At 36.4% G+C, this 21,887-nt stretch overlaps 3 protein-coding genes across 7 annotated transcripts in view; 2 read left to right on the forward strand and 1 right to left on the reverse strand.

Annotated features, from left to right (window-relative positions):
• TIAM2 (TIAM Rac1 associated GEF 2) overlaps nt 1–1,774 on the forward strand; it is an 88,590-nt gene extending 86,816 nt beyond the window's left edge. Inside the window, exon 26 of the mRNA XM_065680600.1 lies at nt 1–1,774. Within this exon, the coding sequence (XP_065536672.1) occupies nt 1–656 (656 nt within the window). The 3' untranslated portion in view covers nt 657–1,774.
• The window catches only part of TFB1M (transcription factor B1, mitochondrial), a 27,054-nt gene continuing 6,220 nt past the window's right edge, over nt 1,054–21,887 (reverse strand). For all 5 annotated transcript variants that reach the window (XM_065680607.1, XM_065680609.1, XM_065680611.1 and 2 more), the window contains exons 4-8: nt 20,793–20,901; nt 19,491–19,642; nt 16,167–16,286; nt 4,801–4,928; nt 1,054–2,156 (exon numbers count right to left, since the gene is read on the reverse strand). In XM_065680607.1, the coding sequence (XP_065536679.1) occupies nt 1,907–2,156; nt 4,801–4,928; nt 16,167–16,286; nt 19,491–19,642; nt 20,793–20,901 (759 nt within the window). In that variant the 3' untranslated portion in view covers nt 1,054–1,906. The remainder of the gene's footprint in view (nt 2,157–4,800; nt 4,929–16,166; nt 16,287–19,490; nt 19,643–20,792; nt 20,902–21,887) is intronic.
• On the forward strand, nt 10,883–11,553 carry CLDN20 (claudin 20). Its single transcript, XM_065679093.1, has one exon. It carries the CDS (start codon nt 10,883–10,885, stop codon nt 11,540–11,542), a length of 660 nt encoding a protein of 219 aa, XP_065535165.1. The 3' UTR covers nt 11,543–11,553.

The following is a 21,887-nucleotide window of genomic DNA, read 5'->3' on the forward strand; positions in this document are numbered from 1 at the left end:
CTTCCACGAGGTCCTTGAAGGTACTGAAGAATTCATCCAGTAGTGAGTGGAACGGTGATCCAGGGAAGGGAACTTTCCAGGACTCTGATGAATGCAGCCTGAGCAGCAGTACTCAGAGCAGCAGCTGCCACACCACTGAGAGCATACAGGAGCCCAAAAATTCATCTCTCGATAAACATGGACAGAGTTGTGCATCTGACTTTTCTAATGTTCTTGTCAAAGAATCTGATATTCTCAGTGATGATGATGATGATGATGATGACTATCGAAACCTAAAGAAGGGCAGCCCTACAAAAGACATTGAAATACAGTTCCAGCGGCTGAAAATTTCAGAGGAGCCAAGTACTGACTCTGAACGGGATCAGGCTGCTGAAAATGAGGAAGGAGATGGCTTTGAGACAGGAGACATGCACGAGCATCCAAAGCTCGTGCGTGGCCATTTCTGCCCAGTGAAGAGAAAAGTAAACAGTACAAAGCGCAACAGGGGAACTTTAATGGCAATGCAAGAACGCCACCAATCCCTCGACAGTCACTCTGATGCTGCAAATCTGGATCTGAACTGTATTTTAGAGAGAGAATTTAGTGTCCAGAGTTTAACATCTGTAGTTAATGAGGACTGTTTTTATGAAGCGGCGGAGAGACATGGGAAATCCTAGCTTTCTAAGCACTATTTTTAAAATATTCATTTGAAGTCCGCATAAAATTCAACAAACTTATTTTGCTTTAAAACTAGTAAATTCATGGAAGCTGCAGGAAAACTTCTGATTTTGTGCACTAAGACATTTTTCCACAAAAACAGCTGTAAAGGATTCTTAAGTTATTTTAATTTATTGTGGTTCAAAAATAGATTAAGTTAGCCAAGGTCTGTAAATTAGTTCATCCCTTTCAAGCAGTTATTAAGATGATGTAGTATTCCAGGGGAGGGGAAGGACGGCCTCATTAGTAGATTAAGTAAGTAAGTAATGTAGAAAAGGTGCTAGCGAGCGGCAAAAGGGTTTACAATGGGAAGCAGCATTGCAAAACGAATTTTTCAATACCTTGGGCATTTGAGTATTTTGGTTTTCATTTTTGCTTTATTTAAAGCAGAATTAAGTTATTTTAATGTGTTTTAGTGCACAATAGTGCAAGAATTTCATTTTTGTAAGTTTCAAGATGCTGTTTATACTTTATACATGTGTGTAAATACAAAAACAAAGCTTGGCCTGTAATCTTTTATTTGACTGTATTTTTTATTTTCTATACCAGCCTGTACAGTAAAAGACAAATAAGTATTGTACTTAGCCATGTTCTCTACTTTTTATTGTGCTGCTTTTCCCTAGTTGGAGCTTTAAATCCCAAATTCTTTGCTTTTGCATAAATGAGGAGAGTATTAGCAGACCTTGAGACAATCTGTGCACTTTACCCTCCTGTAAGCCCGTCACTTGAGTATATTTATACAGGAGTTTTGGTTTTTGTTTTTTTCAGTTACCCTGCACAGTAGGCTGTTCCAGGATAAAAAGAGCACAAAACACCAAATATTGTCTACATGCTGGAGTATGAAAAGTATTTTTTCTTACATTTTAATAATGCACTTTCGTTCATACAGAACTGAGTTATTTCAGAAGTATCCCAACTTAATTCCATGTCTTACAACATACCTTGTTCTTGGTATGTGTTCTAGCCATTCCCCTGAAGTAAAAAAAACCCATAGGCACCTTGTAACTGGACTGTCTTTTCACTTTTGTCTGCAGCTGAATGGAATGAATAAATAAAATGGGAAAGCCCTTTCTCTCCACCACTTTCTCAAAAGTAATTCTTCCAACCCTGCACAGATGTAGGAATATATAAACCTCCTTTTACTGAATCAACACCTCTCGATTAAGGAGTTAAAACTAATAAAAAAATCAGTCTGCTCCAATTACAGCTGTTACAGCTCATTTTCCTCTTCAGTCTCTTCAGTACTTTTAAGTAATTTTCTTGTCTTCTTTTCCTTTAGTTCTTCTCTATAATTGTACACAAAAAGGCTAGAGTCTTCATCACACATTTTCCTGTATGTATTGCACAGATTTCTAAATTGTGACATGGAAAGCTGAAAAGGACGCAGAGTTGGATCAACATTTGCTGTCATCATCAGCTGTTCTGTCCTTTTCAAACGTCCACTTTCAGGAAACAAGGTCCTAAAAGGTGTGAGGAGAAGACAACCAAATTCAGAGTTCAGACAGACAATTCAGTTTCCCTTAAGAGTAGCAGAATCCTTTTAAGCATGTACTTAATAGTAAACCTGTATTAAATATGTCATTATTTTAGTTTTAGCACTCAATATAGCTCATTATCTAAGCAAATGGAAATATGTAAGGGCCCCTTTTCTGCAAATTATGACAACATAGAAAAGCATATACATACATTGTATGTTAATGTTAACAAACAGTAACAAACACGCATGTGTTTAAAGGGAGCTTTGGGTACAGATACAGTCACAGAGTTAGAATTCACCTCATATTTAGAGAGCAACAACAGATTAAACTGTGGGAAACAGATCAGATCCAAACCATCTGACTTTCATGGTAAGTAAGTGTTTCATTCCCATGAGAAAAATATTATTATCACTTGTCATTAATATTGTAATTCTAATGCCAGAAAAAAAACAACAAACCAAGGAGGAGGAAAGGAATATTTAATTATCATTCACTTTTTAATATTTAGAACTTGGAGTATGTGCTAGGAGTCCTAGATTTTGTTTTCAGCTGTCACTGTTCAGAGTCGTATGAGTTAATCATCTACTCTGTTGCCAGATGCATTAGCACCTCTCTCTCACAAGTTCCCTAAATTTCAATGAATAGTATTAATTCGAGTAATTTTAATGTCTCAGAAAAACGCATACTACAAAATGCAAGCTACTGAAAGTACTGGCTTTTATTAGCAGTAGCTCTCAGTCTACAATGGGTCAGGAAGGCAGAAAATTTGCACATGGTTGAGGTGTATGTCTCAATTTTCAAATGATCTGCCTCTATCATACATACCTAAGACCTATAAATGCTATGCACCTAATACATTAACACCCCCACGCTGTGTTCCACAGGTTGGCTGGACAAGCTACTCAAAATGTTTTGTTCAAGTAAGTGATAGGTGGCTCTTGGTGAGCAGATGGAATACAAAGATAAGAAAGGGTTTAAAATTACAAGAGAAGGATGGAACTTCTAGGAATAACCCGGTTTCAAGTATGGACTACTCCAGGCCTTGGTCAAAAACATCTCCATTACTTCAGCATCTAGGGCAACAAGGTTAAAATGGACCAATCCTTCTTTTGATATCCCTCCTTAACTTACTTACTCTGATTTGCTAGTTGAAAGAAGCCAGAAATGCTTAATCACCATTTATATACAGAACCATCTTATAAATGTCCATGAACATCAACTTGTGCTACAATACATTTCTTTGTGAATTTAATAGCTTTATACACTATGTCTATCTCAGATCCCAGAATTTACACACAGATGTCAACTGATTCTATTACCTTGGTTTTGTACAGTGTATGTGATGCATAGGTAGACAAATACCTTATAATGAACTCAAGACTTATTACACACCAAAATGTGCTATTTTTTTCAAGTCAGCTGAAGAATAAGAGGATTGTATTTCTTAGCTGCACGCTAGGACTAAAGCAGAAGTTGCTATGGGATATGTGATGTGCAAAAGTTCAGGCTCCCGCTCCTCGCCTCAAAAAAACCCCATTGAGCAGTTAGTTAGTAGCCATTTGAGATTAGTTGGTTTGTTGTTTCTTTAACTTTGCCAAATATATTCTACATAAAGTAGATAAGCTAACTGCACATGCCTTCTGCTTACACTGTCAACTGAAACGAGAAAAAAAACCAACAAAATAAAAAACCCAAACCACCATCCTGTAAATCAAACTGATCTAGAGATTGACTACATCATTTTCTAACTACCTTAAACCTTAACACAGGTAAATTAATACTCATTTTAGATCCAGTGTCTGCCTCCATTACATCAATGGCATTTACTACTTCAAGGAAAAAAATAACAACCCCACAAAATTTCTATAATCACTTTTAAAATAGTGATAGTTAAGGCTTGTAGTTCCATAAGGTGGCATCCTTTCTAACTCTGGACTACATGAGGGCCAAGACTATGCCCAGTAACATTCAGCTAGCCCACCCTGCAACAGCACACCTCTAGTCCTACCAGCAGCAATCTCCCACATTCTACAATGCTGAATGCTGGGTTTTTCCCATACCAAGCCAGACAAGTGGCCATGCTGGAGTTTTAACAGGATCCTTGGTGAACAGGCTGCAGATTTCTCACATTGCTTAGAGAACCTAGTAAATTCCCTCAGTAAACCTAGGGATTTTTAAAGAGTCAGTAAGAACTCTATAAGCAAGCACAGAAAGAATTTAATCTTTTGACATTAACCCCAAATAAGTAAAATTTCCCACAGGCGATGCTCTCCCTCCTCATGCTGCCATCTTTGGTTCTGAATTTTGACACTTAAATTTTGTAACGCAACAAAAAAATGCCATAGTTTTTGTTGTTTGCTTCTTTCCGAGACATAAACTATCACTAATTTATCCTAGTAATTTTAACAACTTGAATTACACTAACAAAACCACACAATAATTACTACATAATTACAGAAGAGATTCATCTCATATTTTGTCTCCAGAAATTATTCAGAAATGGAAAGATCTGATAAACTATGATGACAAATTTAAAATGGGAGGAATAAAATCAAATGTATATAGCTGTAAGTGCCGATGCATTTTCTAAAACAGTATCTGAGACTTTATCATAAGAGATCCTTACTCAAGTCCACGGAAGCAGTATTTTCTTCTAAACTGAAAAACACTTTGAACCACTTTTTCTACGAGCTCAAACGGCTGCTCTATCTTTGGTTGTACCAGTGGAGTGAAATGCACCACAGCCACATCCACCTATATGGAAAAGAAAGAGAAATTTGAGTAGATATATTCCTCTGAGACACATTATTTCTATGTTAACTGGCTAGACTTGAGGAAACAGGCAGAACATAGGAAGACATTATTGTGACAGGTAACGTAACTGCAGTGACAAATGTCATGGTATTTGAATATAAAAATTCAGCTCAAATTTCATGGCCCTACAGAATTTTAGTTGTACTTATCTACATATTTCCAATTAGTTCACATGCCATTAATACTCAGTACCTTTTTCCCCATGGCACTTCCTCAATCTAGAACAACTTCCATGTAATCTGTAAAGTAATTAGCACTCTGTTCTTCAGATCCTTCCACAAGATAATTCTGACATGATATACAAATTGGGCAATATTTCATATACAGGCTGAAGGGCAGCTGGAGAAAATTGGTATTATAATTAGAAATCAAACCCATTCCCTATATGTTTTCTGTTGCTCTAGGGCTTTTCTCAAATGTAAGCCAAGGAATTAAGTTTTCAGCATACTAGAGTGTAAAATTCTTGTTCATTTAAAGGAATGGTAGGTAAAAATAAGTTTGCACCCATTTTAAGTGACCATACAACTCTGTATTTATAGTGTGTATCACAGTTCATCCAAAATTACATCGAAATAATTCTACAAAGACCTTTTTCAACTTTATTTTTTATAGTTCTAAAATCAGCTCTGTTCACAAAATACTTTCCCTTTGTCTGAAAACACATATATATAAAACCCCAAAATATGTATATATGTCATGCAGTTATAGAGATACTGTATTACACAAAGATACCCTAAATTCAGACTTCCGTATTAAAAAAATAGAGGCTGTGCTAAAAATCCAGTTCTGCACAACACCAAGTAAAGCAGTTTGCCTTCCATGCTAGATATTAACAACAATATAAATGAAAAATTCCTGTGAAGAAGTACACTGACAATTTATATGATTTCTACAAGTACTGTTACTATATGACTACAAAATTTTTAAGTTCCAGACTTTTAAAAATATTCAGTTTCTTATTAAAAATGTCTGCTAGTATGATGGACAAAAAATAATCCATCTTTTTAAAAGGTCTGAAAGCCAATATTGTCATTCATGGAACAGTCTATGTCACATTAAACTGAAGACATGCTTGTTCTGGCTGAAATAAGAGATACACTCAGACCAAAGAACACCTTTTGTTCTAAGCACATTCTCAGTGTACCAATTGTTTGAGAAAACCCATAGCAAAAGAGTACTTCAAAAAAAGTGAGGTTTTTTTCTAATGCTTTAACCAAAACTGCTCTAAGTTTGTGGAGGGTTTTTAAATCAATTAAATAGTAATAACCTCTGATGTGGACATATTCTTCTGGCACAAACATACCACCCATTCACGTTGTACTTTCAGTGAAACAGCTGTCGAATACATCCATCCACTACAACTGCTCCAACAACAGAGGTATTGTATTTGCTTTCAACAGAAATTATTAAATTCAAACAAAAAGTTTCTTCACATAGACAGAACTTATGAAGCTGAATGAAAATACTAGCTAGGAAAAGGAAAAAACCCACTGATTAACGGTGCTGATGAAAAAAACTACAGTAAGTTTCCAGTATCAGCAGTGCTAACCTAAGTAAATGTTACAGATGATGGTTTTTTTCTGTTTTTCCACCTTTTCTGAAAGCTAGAGCTAAGAATAAGATAGGAAAAAACCCGATATATTATTAAAATGTAACTACACAAGAACTTATTTAAAAATTATGTAACAAAGAAAATTTGACATATGGAATCTGCAGTGAAAGACACATAAACTTGTTTTCCAAAGCAGTCTGTGAATTTCTGAAGTGCCAATAGTTTCTGCCTTTGCCACAGGTTGCTGATACCTGTCAGGGAGACCACAGGAAGGCAGCGAAACCTTGTGCTGACACTGAGGCAGAACAGGGCAAATACGTATTTCACATAAACAACCAGCTGTTTTCACAGACATACTGTAGGCTTTCATTCACACATGTATATGTTTACTTCTGCTTTAGTCAAGAAATGAAACAAAGTATTTTTTCCACAAAATTAGGGATAAGAAAACAACCAGAAAGACCTTTGGAGACCTCAGTTTTGTAGAACTGCTCACAGGTGATATATGAGGTCTCTGAGAGCTGGAGCTGCACCTTTAACAAAAATTTCTGAAGAAGAAAAAAAAAAAGAACACTACATGCCGTGTACAGTTTAAAAGAAAAACAGCTCAATTTGTAATCTCAAGGCCAGTGGGCAATAATTTCTGCTTCTGAAACAAAACACAGCACTTCTCAGCATTTGTTCCTTTATAAACGCTGTTTTCTTTCGACCCCAGGAAAGCTGGCTGGTTACTATAGCAACAGATACAGGGGAAAGCTTTTGGCTTGTAATTGGCCACTCCTTTAAAATTATACATGCTATTTTTCTCTAACCTTTTTAATATGCATAGAGTAGAATTATGAAAGCCAATAGAGTACACAACAGCATACATTAATTCGCTGATAATTTTACCAGTAAAACTTTTCTTTTTCACCCTACCAAGTATGTCAGAAATATTTACAAAACAATACTCAATTCTCACAACATAATGAATATGAATATTACTCAACTCATATACCCTGAACTGTCAGTAGTATGGCAATTATTCTCCCCTTGCTGGCTTAGGGTATCTGAACACTGAAGGTTTATGCTCTGGTAGGGTAGGAAGAACACAATTTAATTCAGAGAAGTCTGCTGCCTTACTGGTGAAACCAATACTATAAATCAGAATAAGCTTAAATGAGGCAACTTCTACTTAATAATTGTTGACAAATAAGGGTCTCATGATGGTCAATACATGTATCTTGTAACAGGGCTGTATTAAAAGAAACCCAAAGATCCTTTTTCAAGCTACAATTTCCTCACAGGGAACTGAAACCTAAGCAGCATATTACAACTTCATTAAAACAGACTGCTTGAGATCTTACTAAGACACTTCTAAGCAAGCACTCTCACCAGCTAAATGTTCAGTACCAGCATTTTATCTGTCTACTACAGATAAATGTTACGTCTAACACCACATATGAGTACCTCTTAGCAACCTTGCTCTGATGCGAAGGTTTCATTTTGGTTCACTTTTCAGCAGAAAATAACTGTGCCACTACACTAATGGCAATAATCTAATTCCTCTGTAAGAACAGCTTTGTTAATTAGTCCATTCATACTAGGATCACAAACAGGATCACAGGAAGCTAAAAGTCAGGTGCAGAACCCATGTGTATATATCACTGCTGCAGTTGGCAAGATTTTTCTCCTAACTTCTTGATTTAACACAGCAAATTGTCAAGGACACTTCTTTGATGTGCTGCAGTTACCACACAAGCCTTTCTAGCAGCTTTATCCTTTCATCCTTTTATACAGACTCATACAAAGGTAGTAAGTTATAGAATGACCTACAGAAGGCCAAGGCTACCAAGAATAGACAAAAAGTAGACTTGAATAGAAATGCCCTGCTGTTCCAATTACAAGTTAAAATAAATTGCATAGTTCTTTCCCAGGAAATTTAAACTCTTAATAAGATTATCTGTGATGAAAAAAACCCAAAACCAAACCCCCTCCCCCCCAAAACCCAACAACTGACAACCAACAAAACCCTCTGGGTCTCGGTTCAACTTACATGAAACCTACCCTCCCCCCTCAGCATCTAACCCACCTCTCACCCCCTCACCCCCCAATCCCTAAGTTTACAGTTTCTGGATTCCCAAGATTTTATTCCTTTTAATCACTGTTCACAGTTTTCAACATAGAACACAGAGCTTTCATCACAGAACCTGGATATCATTATGTATTTAGGACTAAGGGCCTCTATGTGTTTTCCTCCATAATCTCTTTGCTTTCCCTAACTGAGCATTTTGTCAAACAAAACTCATTAAACAAAGTACTCCTTTATTCTCGGGTGGATGGAACTAAGGGAGCGAACAAACAGCAGTAATGCACTTGCTGTAGAGAAGAGAAAAAAAACAACATTCCAAGAAATTTTGCTAATGCAGTTTTATATGAGAAAGGACAGTTCCATTCAAGAAAAACTGCATTTTTCTAGGACATCTGCAGTGAAGAACACATCTCAGACCTCACATCCAGCAGTAAGTGCTACAAAACCAGGAATGAAACATAACTATTTTTTATTACACTTGCAGTGCATATACTTAGATTTATTTGCTTTAATTTGGTTCATCACATTAAATGTAATGTATGACTACCACTTGCAGTGATTTGCATTTATGCTCGTGTGTTTTTATATGCTAAAATTTTAAAAAGGAAGCAATGAAAAAAGCTAACTCAAGACCCTAATTAGCTGCCCCAGAATATGCTTTTGAATGAGTTCCGAGCTACCAAGACATGTCAGTTCCTTCTGTAAAAGGAAGTTAAGCAAGTCATCTTTCTCATAGGCCTGATACAGCAAACAACATACTCTTCAGTCTGAACAAAATTAAGGGATTTGGAAATAGGCATGTCTGTGAAGGAAGATTTTAAGAATAAGTAGCTGTGAATAGTCAAATACTTAACTATAATAATTTTTAAATAGATGTATGCTGGACAAAATGAGCACATCCTTGAACAATTACCTGGACTAAGTACAATACATAAATTAGAGAATTACATGTTATGTAATGCCACCAAATACTGATACATACTGATCAGAACCTTGCTGTCTTAAGTATCATGGAGTATAATGTGACAAATACCGTGTTCAACTTATTTCAGCCTTAACCCTTATTATCAGAGCTTTTCAAAAAAGTTCTAATGCTAAACAGCAATTTTAATATTATTGTTCATATTTAGAGAGAATGTCTCAGGAAGCATAATCCAGACAAAGGACTACCCTTTCTGTTATCACTCTGATAAAAGACAAAACTTGCCAATCACACAGACCCACTTGAAAGGCAGGCCACCATTTCTAATCCTCCTTACAGAGATCTAAACCCATTGTTCTTCATCTGCTGTCCCAATGGTCCAGCTGCTGTAACAGCAATGGTTCTGTCTTCCCAGGTGCAGTTATCATACTGCTTAAAATGTTCTCATCTGGCAAATGAAATTTGACTCTTTATGCAGGAATAGCAGGGAGCATTTTTTTAATGAATTTTTAAAACTGCCACTTCGTAGCAAATTTGTAAATTCTTTCAGACAGGTAAGTGACTGATACTGCTGCTCTAAGTCAAGGACTGAGAATCACTGACAAAATAAAATACTGATTTACAAAAGTCACAGGACTTAATTGTGAAAATACTGCAAAAAATAAATTCAATCCTATTCTCCTTCAAACCCAGGAAATGTTGTAAATTATTAAACAAAAGAACAGGCAATATTAAAATAACTGAAATAAAGGGTTACCTTTAACCACTCTTCAAACAAAAGATTATCAATAGTCATTGTAATAAAACAGTCAACAGGAACTGACTACAGCCATAAACACATTTAAGGAAGGTACTTGAAGGGTAGAATACATTTTCTACCACAGTGTTTTTCTGCAGTGATTTCTAATCTGCAAGTTTCTAATATTCCATTGACAATGCACATTTGTCTAGCAAGCCTGCAATCTGCATACTATTACTACAAACAACTAGAGTAAAATAAGTTTTGCCTAATGGCTTGCAATCATGTAGGAAAGGGCAGCAGCTCCTTGTTACATGCAATTCTAAAACACTGTCCATTTGCCATCATTTATGCTCAAGTACCTTGTGTACAGCTGCTCAGCTGCTCTCATCTGCTTCAGGGTCATGTTCAGATATTAATTCAGATAGCTCTAATTTTAAATGCAAGCTTTTGTTGTTTGCTGATTTCTTTTTCTTTCTCCTTCGCATTTCTCCTCCCTCCCCTTCCTCCCTGTTACACAGGGCTACAGCCTTGGCTACGAAGCTACCGACCAGTTACACTCATTTACAAGAGAGAAAGAGCAGACAAAAGGTGACAGCAGATAATCAACATGGCATCAGCAAGTCTGCAGTTCTTTGCTTTTATTCTGGCTTTGTTTGGTGTTTTTGGAGATATCACAGCCACCTTGCTACCAAACTGGAAGGTAAATGCAGATGTGGGTTCAAATATCATAACAGCTATAACACAGATGCAAGGACTTTGGATGGACTGCACATGGTACAGCACTGGGATGTTTAGCTGTACCCTAAAATACTCTGTTCTCTCTCTCCCCATCTACATTCAAGCTGCACGGACCACCATGGTACTGTCTTGTATCTTATCGGCCTTTGGGATCTGCATCACTACGGTTGGAATGAAGTGCACAAAGTTGGGAGGGAACACTGACAGCAAAAGTCACGCCTGTTTTGCTGGAGGAGTCTGCTTCATTCTTGCAGGAATTTTTGGATTAGTACCAACATCCTGGTATACAAGAGAAATTATTTCAAATTTTCTGGACCAGACCGTTCCAGAGAGCAGTAAACATGAACCAGGAGGCGCAGTCTATACAGGCTTTATTTCAGCAGGGTTTCTGCTTACTGCAGGTGTTATCTTCTGCACTTCATGTTTTAAAAAGCAGCAAGGAGCATGGATTTACCCTCCAAAGCAGCACCATTTCCCATCTACAGAGCAGGAGAGCAACACAGGCTACAACCTGAAGGACTATGTGTAAATACAGTTATTTCTATCCATTGACGCAATTTTTTTTGTGCTAAGTGTAGTTTGATTATTTCAAAGAATGTGTAACATAGCACTTTACTTACATCTGAGCTGAAGATATGTTTAAGCAAAGTACTTAATTTACAGCGGCATTCACAAAAATAATAAAATTAAGAAATAATGCTTAAGTCTGCTACAAGAGTACTTTTCTGCTGATTTTTCAAACCATTCTTTGTGACTTTCCAAGTAACATTTACTGAAGAAAACAGGAACTATTTAAAAACATAATTGACAGTACAGTTAATGTACTGATGACTTATTGCAGCAAAGATGCTTAAAAACTAACTGCCTTCTATTTAGCAAATTAGGCTATCAATAACATATAATGTTTTATAGCGTATTTTACATTTTGATCTTTAATTATGGTGCAAGGAAAAAAAACCCTCAACCACTCTTTGTCCAAGGAGCCAAATTGAGTGGTTTTTAAATAGCAGACCAATCTGCTTTTAATTTTCAGTTCTAAATTGACTCAGTAACTAGATTTCTTAAAATACAAAACAAAAAAACCACACAAAACCCTCAAAACGAAACCCCCAAAACAAAACCCCACCAAAACTCCGTAAGCTCCAAACCTCAACTGCATTGTATATTCTGCATATCAGACTGAAGAATCAGCAGTGCCATTCAGATCTTGCCAAAAATGGCTCTCCCGCCCCAAATTGCCACCTGCTGTGGGTTTCATTTATTATTCTTAAAGAAATGTCTACTCGACATTCGGTGAACTAACAGCTACTAATCTATCACTACACAATGAATGTTAGATTTGAGGAGCAATACAACAGAAATGTAACCACAACTATGAAAAACACCTGCAAACTGTAACATACAGGATACAAACTACATAATCTATGTTCAAAACAAATCTGGAAACATTCTGGCTTACACTTTCTCAAAGTAGCTTTTAACAGCCCAAATAATATAGCTACCATTTATTGTCTTCTACGTTTCTGGCCACCTAAAAGAACTTTGTAAGTCTTTTTAATTATTACTTTAGGCTCTCTTTCAGGCCCACACCCACATATTTTGTTACTGTAAGATGTTAATATACAGTGGTGATAAGGAGACAAGTAACTCCCTTATTTTGATTAATAATCTTAGATCCTTTAACCTTTTCTTCCAACACACAGATTTTGTTTTGTACTGATCTCTGGCAGAGTATGGTCTATCTAAATGCTTCCCTAAATGAGAATGAAACTGATGTGAATTTGCTAGCACAGGTAAGAGAATGAAAGGGGTATAATACAGGCCTTTAATTTTGGGAATATGATAATGCTGGACAAGTCATTTAACATGACAGACTGCCATTTATTTATATACAACTTAATATACAACTTTCATTTCCCATATTATTAGCTTGAAATTCGCTAAAACAGTATAAAGGGGCCTTAACATTATATGTATAGTTTGATGGAAAAAGATCTTCTGTTATAGCATTTGAGAAAGTGGAATGTTTTATGCATCTAATGTGTAAAGAGGCTTTATTCTAATACACATAGAATGGAATTACACCTTGCTTGTGTTACTAACGTTACGTAATTGCTTTGAGTTTCCTATGTATTCATCAAGGAGCTTGTTTTATGCTAATCCTAATGCTAGTATCAGTAGTTATTCAGCACTGCAGAGACCTAACTGACCAAAAATCCAAATTTTCTTTTGCTTAGACAGTGCTGTGCAGCACCATTCCACTCCATAAACCAAGAGTCTTTTGCGTCTCAACATCCATAGTATTGTTGAAATACTATTCATTCAATGAGCAAATGAGGTAAACAACTCATTCCCAAAACCATGCATTTCCACCTGTTGTAAGGGGGTTGACATGACACTGATGAGTGATCACTGCTATGTACGTGAATTAAAATTAACACTGTAAAATAAGAACCAACAGCATTTTTACATGAGGGCATAAGTGAAGTGGAAGAATTGTAAAATATAAGCAAAATGAAGTATTCATTGGTTAAAAAAGCAGTAAATTTTATACAGAAGTACCTAAACTTCTTTTCATACTTATGAAACAAAAATCAAACACTGAGCCATTTTGTTCAAAATATGCTGAAGAGCTTTCCGCGAAAACAAAAGATTTTATCAGAAATGGAAGTACCTAAACCCACATGTCAATCTACAGTTAAAAGAACAGGGACAAAGCAGAGGATCCACGTAAAACAGAAGTTTGAAGGAAATAAAATATATTGAAAACAGGTGCTAGGTCTGTCTGAAAAATTTGTACTTTCTGCTTTTGCAATATAAATGGTGTTTTAAGTCAAAGAAATATATTAAATAAAGATATGCTTGCCTTTAGTGGTACTGACTTTTTTATTCAACAGAGCACCAACTGACTGTAGGATTTTGCTTATACTAAAACATTTATCAGAATTTTATGAGTTATCTATCCCTCAACTAATTGTTGTCTTTTCAGCACAGGAAAATGGGAATATCGGGTATAGCTTCCTAATTCTGAGGCACAGTCTGCACAAGACTTTTGTCTACACTTGCTCTACTGTGCCCTCACATTGCATCCACACCTGAGAAACCACCATAAAAGTGGAATTTTGGCCTTATTGGAGATTTTTTTCACATATTTAAAAGCGAGATGATATACTGAATTTATGTTTCATTCACTTAGGAGACAGGAAAAAATCCCCACCACCAATCTAAAAATGTAAAGCAAAAAATGTCTTAAGCATGGTCATTCTTCTTCAGTTATGAAGACTGCTGTCACGATTAAAAACTGAACACACTTGATCAATTACTTGCTCAAAAAATAGTAACAAAACTTTAAATTATCATCAGAGTATGCCCAGATAGAGGCCTTAAAATTTATTGTGATAAATCCAGAGGGGCTATCCAGAGGGACCTTGACACACTTGTGAGGTGGGCTAATGCCAATCTTATGAAGTTCAACCATGCAAACTGCAAGGTCCTACACCTGGGTCGGAGCAATCCCAGGCACAGCTACAGGCTGGGTGGAGAAAAGATTCAGAGCAGCCCTGCGGAGAAAGACTTGGGGGTGTTGGTCAATCAGAAAATGAACATGAGCTGGCTTCAGTGTGCACTCACAGACCAGAAAGCCAACAGTATCCTGGGCTGTATCAAAAGAAGCATCACCAGCAGGTTGAAGGAGGTGATCCTGCCCCTCTACTCTGCTCTCCTGAGACCTCACTTGAGTACTGTGTACAGTTCTGGTGTCCTCAACATAAAAAGGACATGGAACTGTTGGAACAAGTCCAGAGGAGGGCCACGAGGATGATCAGGGGGCTGGAGCACCTCCTGTATGAAGACAGGCTGAGAAAGTTGGGGCTGTTCAGCCTGGAGAAGAGAAGGCTGCGTGGAGACCTCATAGCAGCCTTCCAGCATCTGAAGGTGCTGGGGATGGACTATTCATTAGGGACTGTAGTGACAGGACAAGGTGTAATGGGTTCAAACTTAAACAAGGAAAGTTTAGATTGGTTATAAGGAAGAAATTCTTTACTGTTAGGGTGGTGAGGCACTGGAATGGGTTGCCCAGGGAGGTTGTGAGTGCTCCATCCCTGGCGGTGTTAAAGGCCAGGTTGGACAAAGCCTTGGGTGGCATGATTTAGTGTGAGATGTCCCTGCTCATGGCAGGGGGGTTGGAACTAGATGATCTTAAGGTCCTTTCCAACCCTAACTATTCTATGTGAAAAAGAGAGAGAATAACCTTCCAAAGGTTCTCAAGAGGTAAGCCTTAAAGAGTAAAAAGACCAGGAAATAGACTGCAATAAGGGAGAAGTGATATGTACTGATAAGTTGAACTAACCAGTTTAAGAAGAACTTTCAGAAGCTGAAAGTTCATCTCTGAAACAGAACAGTACATTTCCACATGCATTCAGGGAAAACAGACCCCACTCAAGTGTCAGGCACACATTTTTACATAACAAACAACCAACCAAATAAGGTACATTCTTGCCCAAAATACAGTTTATTAATTTTTGACTCCTATAATCATAATGGCTATTAATAAAAACCAGCAGATAACAAGACAGTAAAGAGACTGTTCTCTACTCAAGAAACAGAGGGAGAAAAGATCATTACTTTTTTAAATAGGCAGTGGGATGTAACTGACAAAGTGCTATAGTGAATAGCAGGGAGTTAAACATGCTAAAGATGAGTAGGGTGGAATGTAAAGATTACAGACATGGTAAAATTAGAGATCTTTGACAAAGATGACAAATGAAAAGCTTTTATTTATGAGGGGCTTTCTAAAGACCCATCAACTTTTCTAGGCATAATTCCCAAACTGTTTATAAATGCAAACTGTAAAACTGTACACTTTCCAAAGATGCTACAATCCTAACAAAATATCATATCATTAAATCCTGATCAGCTTTTCAGAAGCGCCCAAAGAAGTATTCTGATCTTGCAGACAAGCTTCAAGGACAAAGCTACATCCTGAGTAACCAAAAAGCACCTTCTTGAAGCAAGTAAGTTTTGTTTACAGGAAAATCACATCACTTCATAGTATGGAGATGAACTACAGCACCTGTGTTCCTTACTCAAAATCAGATATACTGTTTTACTAACAAATGAACAAAAAAGCCCCAGAAGAAAGAATCAAAATTTACCTCTGGCTTTGGAACAAAAGCTTCGCCTGGAATCACGAAACAGTTTTCAACAGTGCAGAGATGCTGAGACATGATGGACAGCCTGCTACGTTGCTTACCTCCTGGATTAGCTGTAAGCCTCTATTTAAGAATCAAAACATAGTCAATTCAGTTTCACAGGTTTACATGTGGTGAGTTACATTAAAGCTTGACTTTCAGTATAATCAAAGGTTAACACAAACTAAACCAAACAATTGTTAAAAACTTGTGTCAAAGTCTATGCCCAGTTAATCTAGATTTTTTCCCTCCAGCATAGCAGCATTTCACTAAAATACCATGCTAATTTACAACCCATATCCTGCAATGTGAAAAGATGCATGTGAAAAGATGCTCTTTGAACTTCTGCAGAACTTAATGGATGTCAAATAATTCTGTGTGAGCACGAGAGAAAATTAAAACTATTCTGACTGCAGGATTCAAAACAAACATCAGCTGACATAGTCTCACAGCCTTTTCTTCCACTGTTTCTGTATCAAATAATACTATTTTTTTTCCTCTTTCAAGATAAAATAAAGTTCCATAAACTCGTAATCAGATAGAAAACAAAATTTTCTACATTATTGACTGGTCTACGCTTACAATATATGCAGGGAAGCTGGATCTACTTTACATAAATTTAGCAGACCAAACAGTAAGAGCATTTAATACTTAATATGCTCATTTTAGCATTCCTCTGATTTTCCCAAGAGATTTCTTATAAACATTATCAAAACGGTAGCCGGGACAGAAGCCGTCTACACTTTCATAACCTGGCAAGAAACGTGTTCTGTGTGTTCTGCTAGCACAAAGTTGAAACAAAAAAAGCATCCAGTAGGACAAGTCTCAAATGGTAAAAGACATCGCACTAACTATTCAGAAATAGAATTTTCAAGATTCCTGTTCTTATTTAACAGTACCTTAATAAAAAAAATGAAATATGAAAACCAATTTGCATATCTGGCAATATCTGTACATTACATAGATTCAGATGAAAAGAGTACTCATGAAACGCTGCCATGCTTATTAAAAATATCCCTGAAAAATAAAAATTAAACCTATTGCTGAAGTTTTGTTTTTTAAAAACAACTCTCCTGAAAGGCAGTTTTGGTATGAGCATAGAGCAAATAAAATACTTCTCAATGACTTTTCAGAAAGCTCGGCGCTTTTTGCCTACATCAGCATTTAAAACTACTGTCATCATTGTTCCAGAGGAAACCTACTACAAAGAAACCCTCTCTATCGGCCATTATTATTCTCTGAATAAAAACCCCAACAAAACACCAAAACTAAACCAAACCAAAAACCAAACCAGCCTGCAAAGTCTACACACTTCTTTCACCTCTGAAGTAGAAATGAAGCAGACCTAATGACATTGCTTGCAGTCCTTCCAATGCCAATTTAAACAAGCCAGTCTTCCTGCAAAACCCATGTAACAAGCCTCAGCCAGCTAGTTCCTCAACTAGACCAGGTTCCTCACACTCCCATCCAACCTGACCTTGAATGTTTCCAGGGATGGGGTATCTACACCCCTCTGGGCAATCTGTTCCACAGTTTCACTACCTGCATTGTAAAAAATTTCTTCCTTATGTAGTCTAAATCTACCCTTTTTTAGTTTAAAACCATTACCCCTTGCCCTGTTGTAACAGGCCCTGCTAAAAAGTTTGTCCTCATACTTCTGTAACATCCTATTTTTGTAGGGTTTTTTCTCCTCAGTTCTCAAAATTTAGTTAGCTCCTACGTTTAAAATACAGATAGCATCTGAAACTGCATAGGAACACATGCTGAAGTTCAGCTAACTAGGAAACATTCTGCTATTAGAATTTTTGCAAGGCATGAAGCACAACAAAGATTCTGAAGCTTAATACAATCCAGCGGTACCTGACATCTCTTTTAATGCTGCTCACTATCAACCACTGACTAACTTCAAGAACAACTGTTTTGTTCTTCAGTAAGCTATACCACACAATTGTATGAGCTAATATGACATGAAGTTCTTCTGGAAAAGTGATCCTAGATTTTTTTAATACCTGAAACCACATGAGCTCAGAGCTGAATTAAGAAATCCAGTTTATTTCATGTTTGTCCCTGGTGTTCTCTAGAGCCATCTACTGGAAATATCAGTACTTGTCTTGAATGTTGACTGCAGGGCTAGAGTGATGACAGCACAATATGGTTTTCTGTGACCCCCAAAAATGACTACAGACATCCCACTTGCATATATACTTATTACTAATTTATGCACAAAAAACCCCCAGCAAAATTGTATTAGAATTTTTATGTTGAAAGATTAAAATTAAAATCACCCACACATTTTAGGTTGCACACCAAACCCCTGATATTTACGAACACTGGACTAATTAGATGGAAATTCAATTTTCAGATGGATGTGCAATTCCTTCTTTTTTTCTTTTTTTTTTTTTTTTTTTAAGCAAGTGAGATGCTGGTAAGAAGCCATACTGCTTTCGTAAATACAAAGAAAAAAGTCTTCCAGCCTTTTTAATATGATACATTTCATCCAATGGCAACAGAAATATACTGTTCAAATCTGAAAGCACTGAGGAGTATCAACTGATCTAGAATTAATGATACTACATAGATTCTCAAAGCTAAACTAATCTGCTAATTATTGACACAAAGTAAAATCTCAATTTGCTCTTGGACTTCCTCTGACAGAACTCCAGTGATGCCTTTCTACATACATAAAACTGGCAGCAATCCATTAATAATTCTGATTATGAAGTCTCATTCAAAAAAGCAAAAGTCAGCTTCCATGGTCTTGCCGAACACTTTGTGTGTGTGTGAAGTGTTTAATCACAACTGGAAATAATACAAACCTTCCATTCTTCCTTATTTCAAGGAAGGTATTTTTTAAAAGAAAATATTTTTAATTAAGAGAGCAAAGGAAAAAACTGTCGGTGTATTTCATGAGAGGATTGAAAGGTAAGGAAAAATAGACTGACGAAATGGTGCATGAACGATTGAGAGAGAAGATAGTTAAAAACAGAAGAGTGCTGTGGAATCTATTAATGTTTAAGAAACCTATACTTCAGAAAATAACAGATTAAGTACCTCAAAGAAATATATCTCTCCATAAGGAAAAAAAAAAAAATAAATATGGGCTGTGAAAGAATCAGAGCAGATGATTAACTCAACATTAAAATTCATAATTTACAGCCACAGAAACTAAAAATCAAACCCTCTCTTTTTAAAGCCATCTAAGATTAGGTTTGTACTTTCAAACAAGAGGCTGCAAATTTTTGTTCAACTTAGCATCTGTAAAATTTTGGGAAAACATTAATAACTTACCTCTGCAACTTCCTTCTGAAAAGTCAATGTCATCTGTGTCCTGCCATAAATAAAAGGTCCATCCTTTTTGGAAACATTTTCAAGCCATTTGATGATTAGAGGAGTTGAAACACTGAATGGGAGATTCCCAATGATATGTATACCTGGTGGCTCTGTTAACATTCGATGGAAGAAAAACAACTGTCAAAGAATTTTGAATGAGATTTTGCCATGAAAGAACGTTTAAGAAAGAAAGATATGTGAGTATCAACTTAGACTTAAAACACAAAAACAATTTTTATTGTGCCTCACCAGAATTATGCCTTTCCATTTACATTTGTCTTACACTGACAAAATTGTGTTACTATTCTCAGTAATTACTTGGAAAAAAGTGGTTAGGTTTGGTTCTCATTTACATTTGAATAGACCAGTAGCTTTCAGCTGACTTTCAGCTCATCAGCAGATTTCAACTGAGCTAGCCCAGAACAGCAAAACTGTAACAGCAAAACTACAACAGTGTAGTTCATGAAGTCTTCATAATCCCGAAAATAATCATCTAGATCAAATTGGACAGAGATCTCCTTCTGTACAGAGTCCTCTGAAATCAAAAGGGTTTAGGGCAAGTACAAGACTTAACCATTAAGAATTGATAGGTATCTTTCAATTATGGATCCTATCAGTGTATGTGTGTTGTACAAACACAAAGCAGGCACTGAATTAGTGGGGATCCTTATGTCTACCCAGCAGTGCAATAGAATTGGGCAAAACAAATGCACGTGTGCTGTGTCTTAGACACTACAGCATTTAATAACATGCATTTAACGGCTGGACTTGATGATCTTAAAGGTCTTCTCCAACCTGGTTGATTCTATGATAATATTAATTCAGGCTGCTTTTCTGGCACACTTATTATGCACTTTTTAGGCTGTGATATTTCTAGAATATTTGTGATATTACATGTGTATCAGATATGGCCAAGTATCTTTCTAAAACCCACCAGCCTTTCAGATTTTCATATGACAGTATTACAGAAAAATTATTTGCTTTTATACTTTCCAAGAGTCATTATTGTACAGTCAAGACATTCAAAGGTTAATCACTGCAAGCTCCTCACTGTTGACTAAGATGGATGTCACATCAGTTTCACTGTTTTGTCTTAGAAGAGGTTTCTGTTTCCTTCTGGAAAGGAAGAAAACAAGCTCATCTCTCCTCACCTTCAAAATGTACCAGAAGAGAGTAACACCTGCACTCAGTGAACTCCAATTATACCACCACACTTAAGATATAAGAAGCCTTAAAAATAAACCAAATCCAAATACTAACCATCCTCCCAGTTCTTTTTTAAGTGCTTTGGAAAAGCCTTCTCCATCTTGTACGTCAGGATATCTCCATGAACAATGTGCACTTTTCCTGGAGCTGCTTCAGATAACAACTGTTTGTAAGCAAGCAAGGAGAATTCACAGTGAGTATTAACCAAAGGATTTCCAGTTTCAGCCACAGCAGAAATGAAAACATTGCTATGTATTTATCTTCAATACACAAAAGAGCACAACAGTAGTTAAAATTGAGGTACTATTAGTAAGTATTTACTTTCAAAGAGCAAACACTAACAAAAAAAGTTTAGTGTGTGACTCTGTAAACACTGTTCACAGCCACAGAATTCTCAACAGTGAATTTAAACTTGAAAAGACTACTAAGAGTGTCTTCAACAATTAACAAACCTGGGCCAACAACAGAAACCCACCTGATTTAAGTAATAATGCAAGCAGCAGATTTTGAAAGGTTTTTAGATCCATTACCTTTGGAAACAATGCTCATGTTGTTTATTCTGTCTCCCCTGCAGTTGCAGGGTCTATTATCCAATTTTAGCCATATGTGATAGAAGGCTGCACAAATATTCAGTTAAGTTTTTCTTTTACATAAAAAAGGGGAAAACAATCTCTCAATACTCCCTCTGTAGTAGCTTGTACTCACACCACTAAAAGCCAAGGAGTTCCCCAAAATGAGGGAATGAGTATTTAGCAGTAGAGAAACATCTCAAAAAATTGTATCTTTTTAAACATTCCAGAAAAATTCACCCTGTTGCCAACTTCTCTATCCTACTTCTGCAGCTTACCTCATATTTAATAAAGACTGAAATGCAAACTCAGAACAAGCTGTGGTTTGATGACCAGCTCTTTCATTTCTGGTGTCAGTTTACAAAATCACAACTAGCTAAGTTTTTTAGTGATGCACTAATCTTTCTCTTAAGTATGAAGCTTTGCACAAACAGCACAACTCAAAAGCAAAGTCAACTTTTACAAAGATTTCAGAGATATTTATTGTTCCTACATCAGAATAATGAAAAATGGCTCAAAGAACAATTTTGCTTTTGCACAGAAATCCAAAACCGTAAGCATTTAAGTGCTAGTGACTTGA

This window comes from Lathamus discolor, chromosome 5, assembly GCF_037157495.1.
Source record: "Lathamus discolor isolate bLatDis1 chromosome 5, bLatDis1.hap1, whole genome shotgun sequence".
NCBI classification, from domain to species: Eukaryota; Metazoa; Chordata; class Aves; order Psittaciformes; family Psittacidae; genus Lathamus; species Lathamus discolor.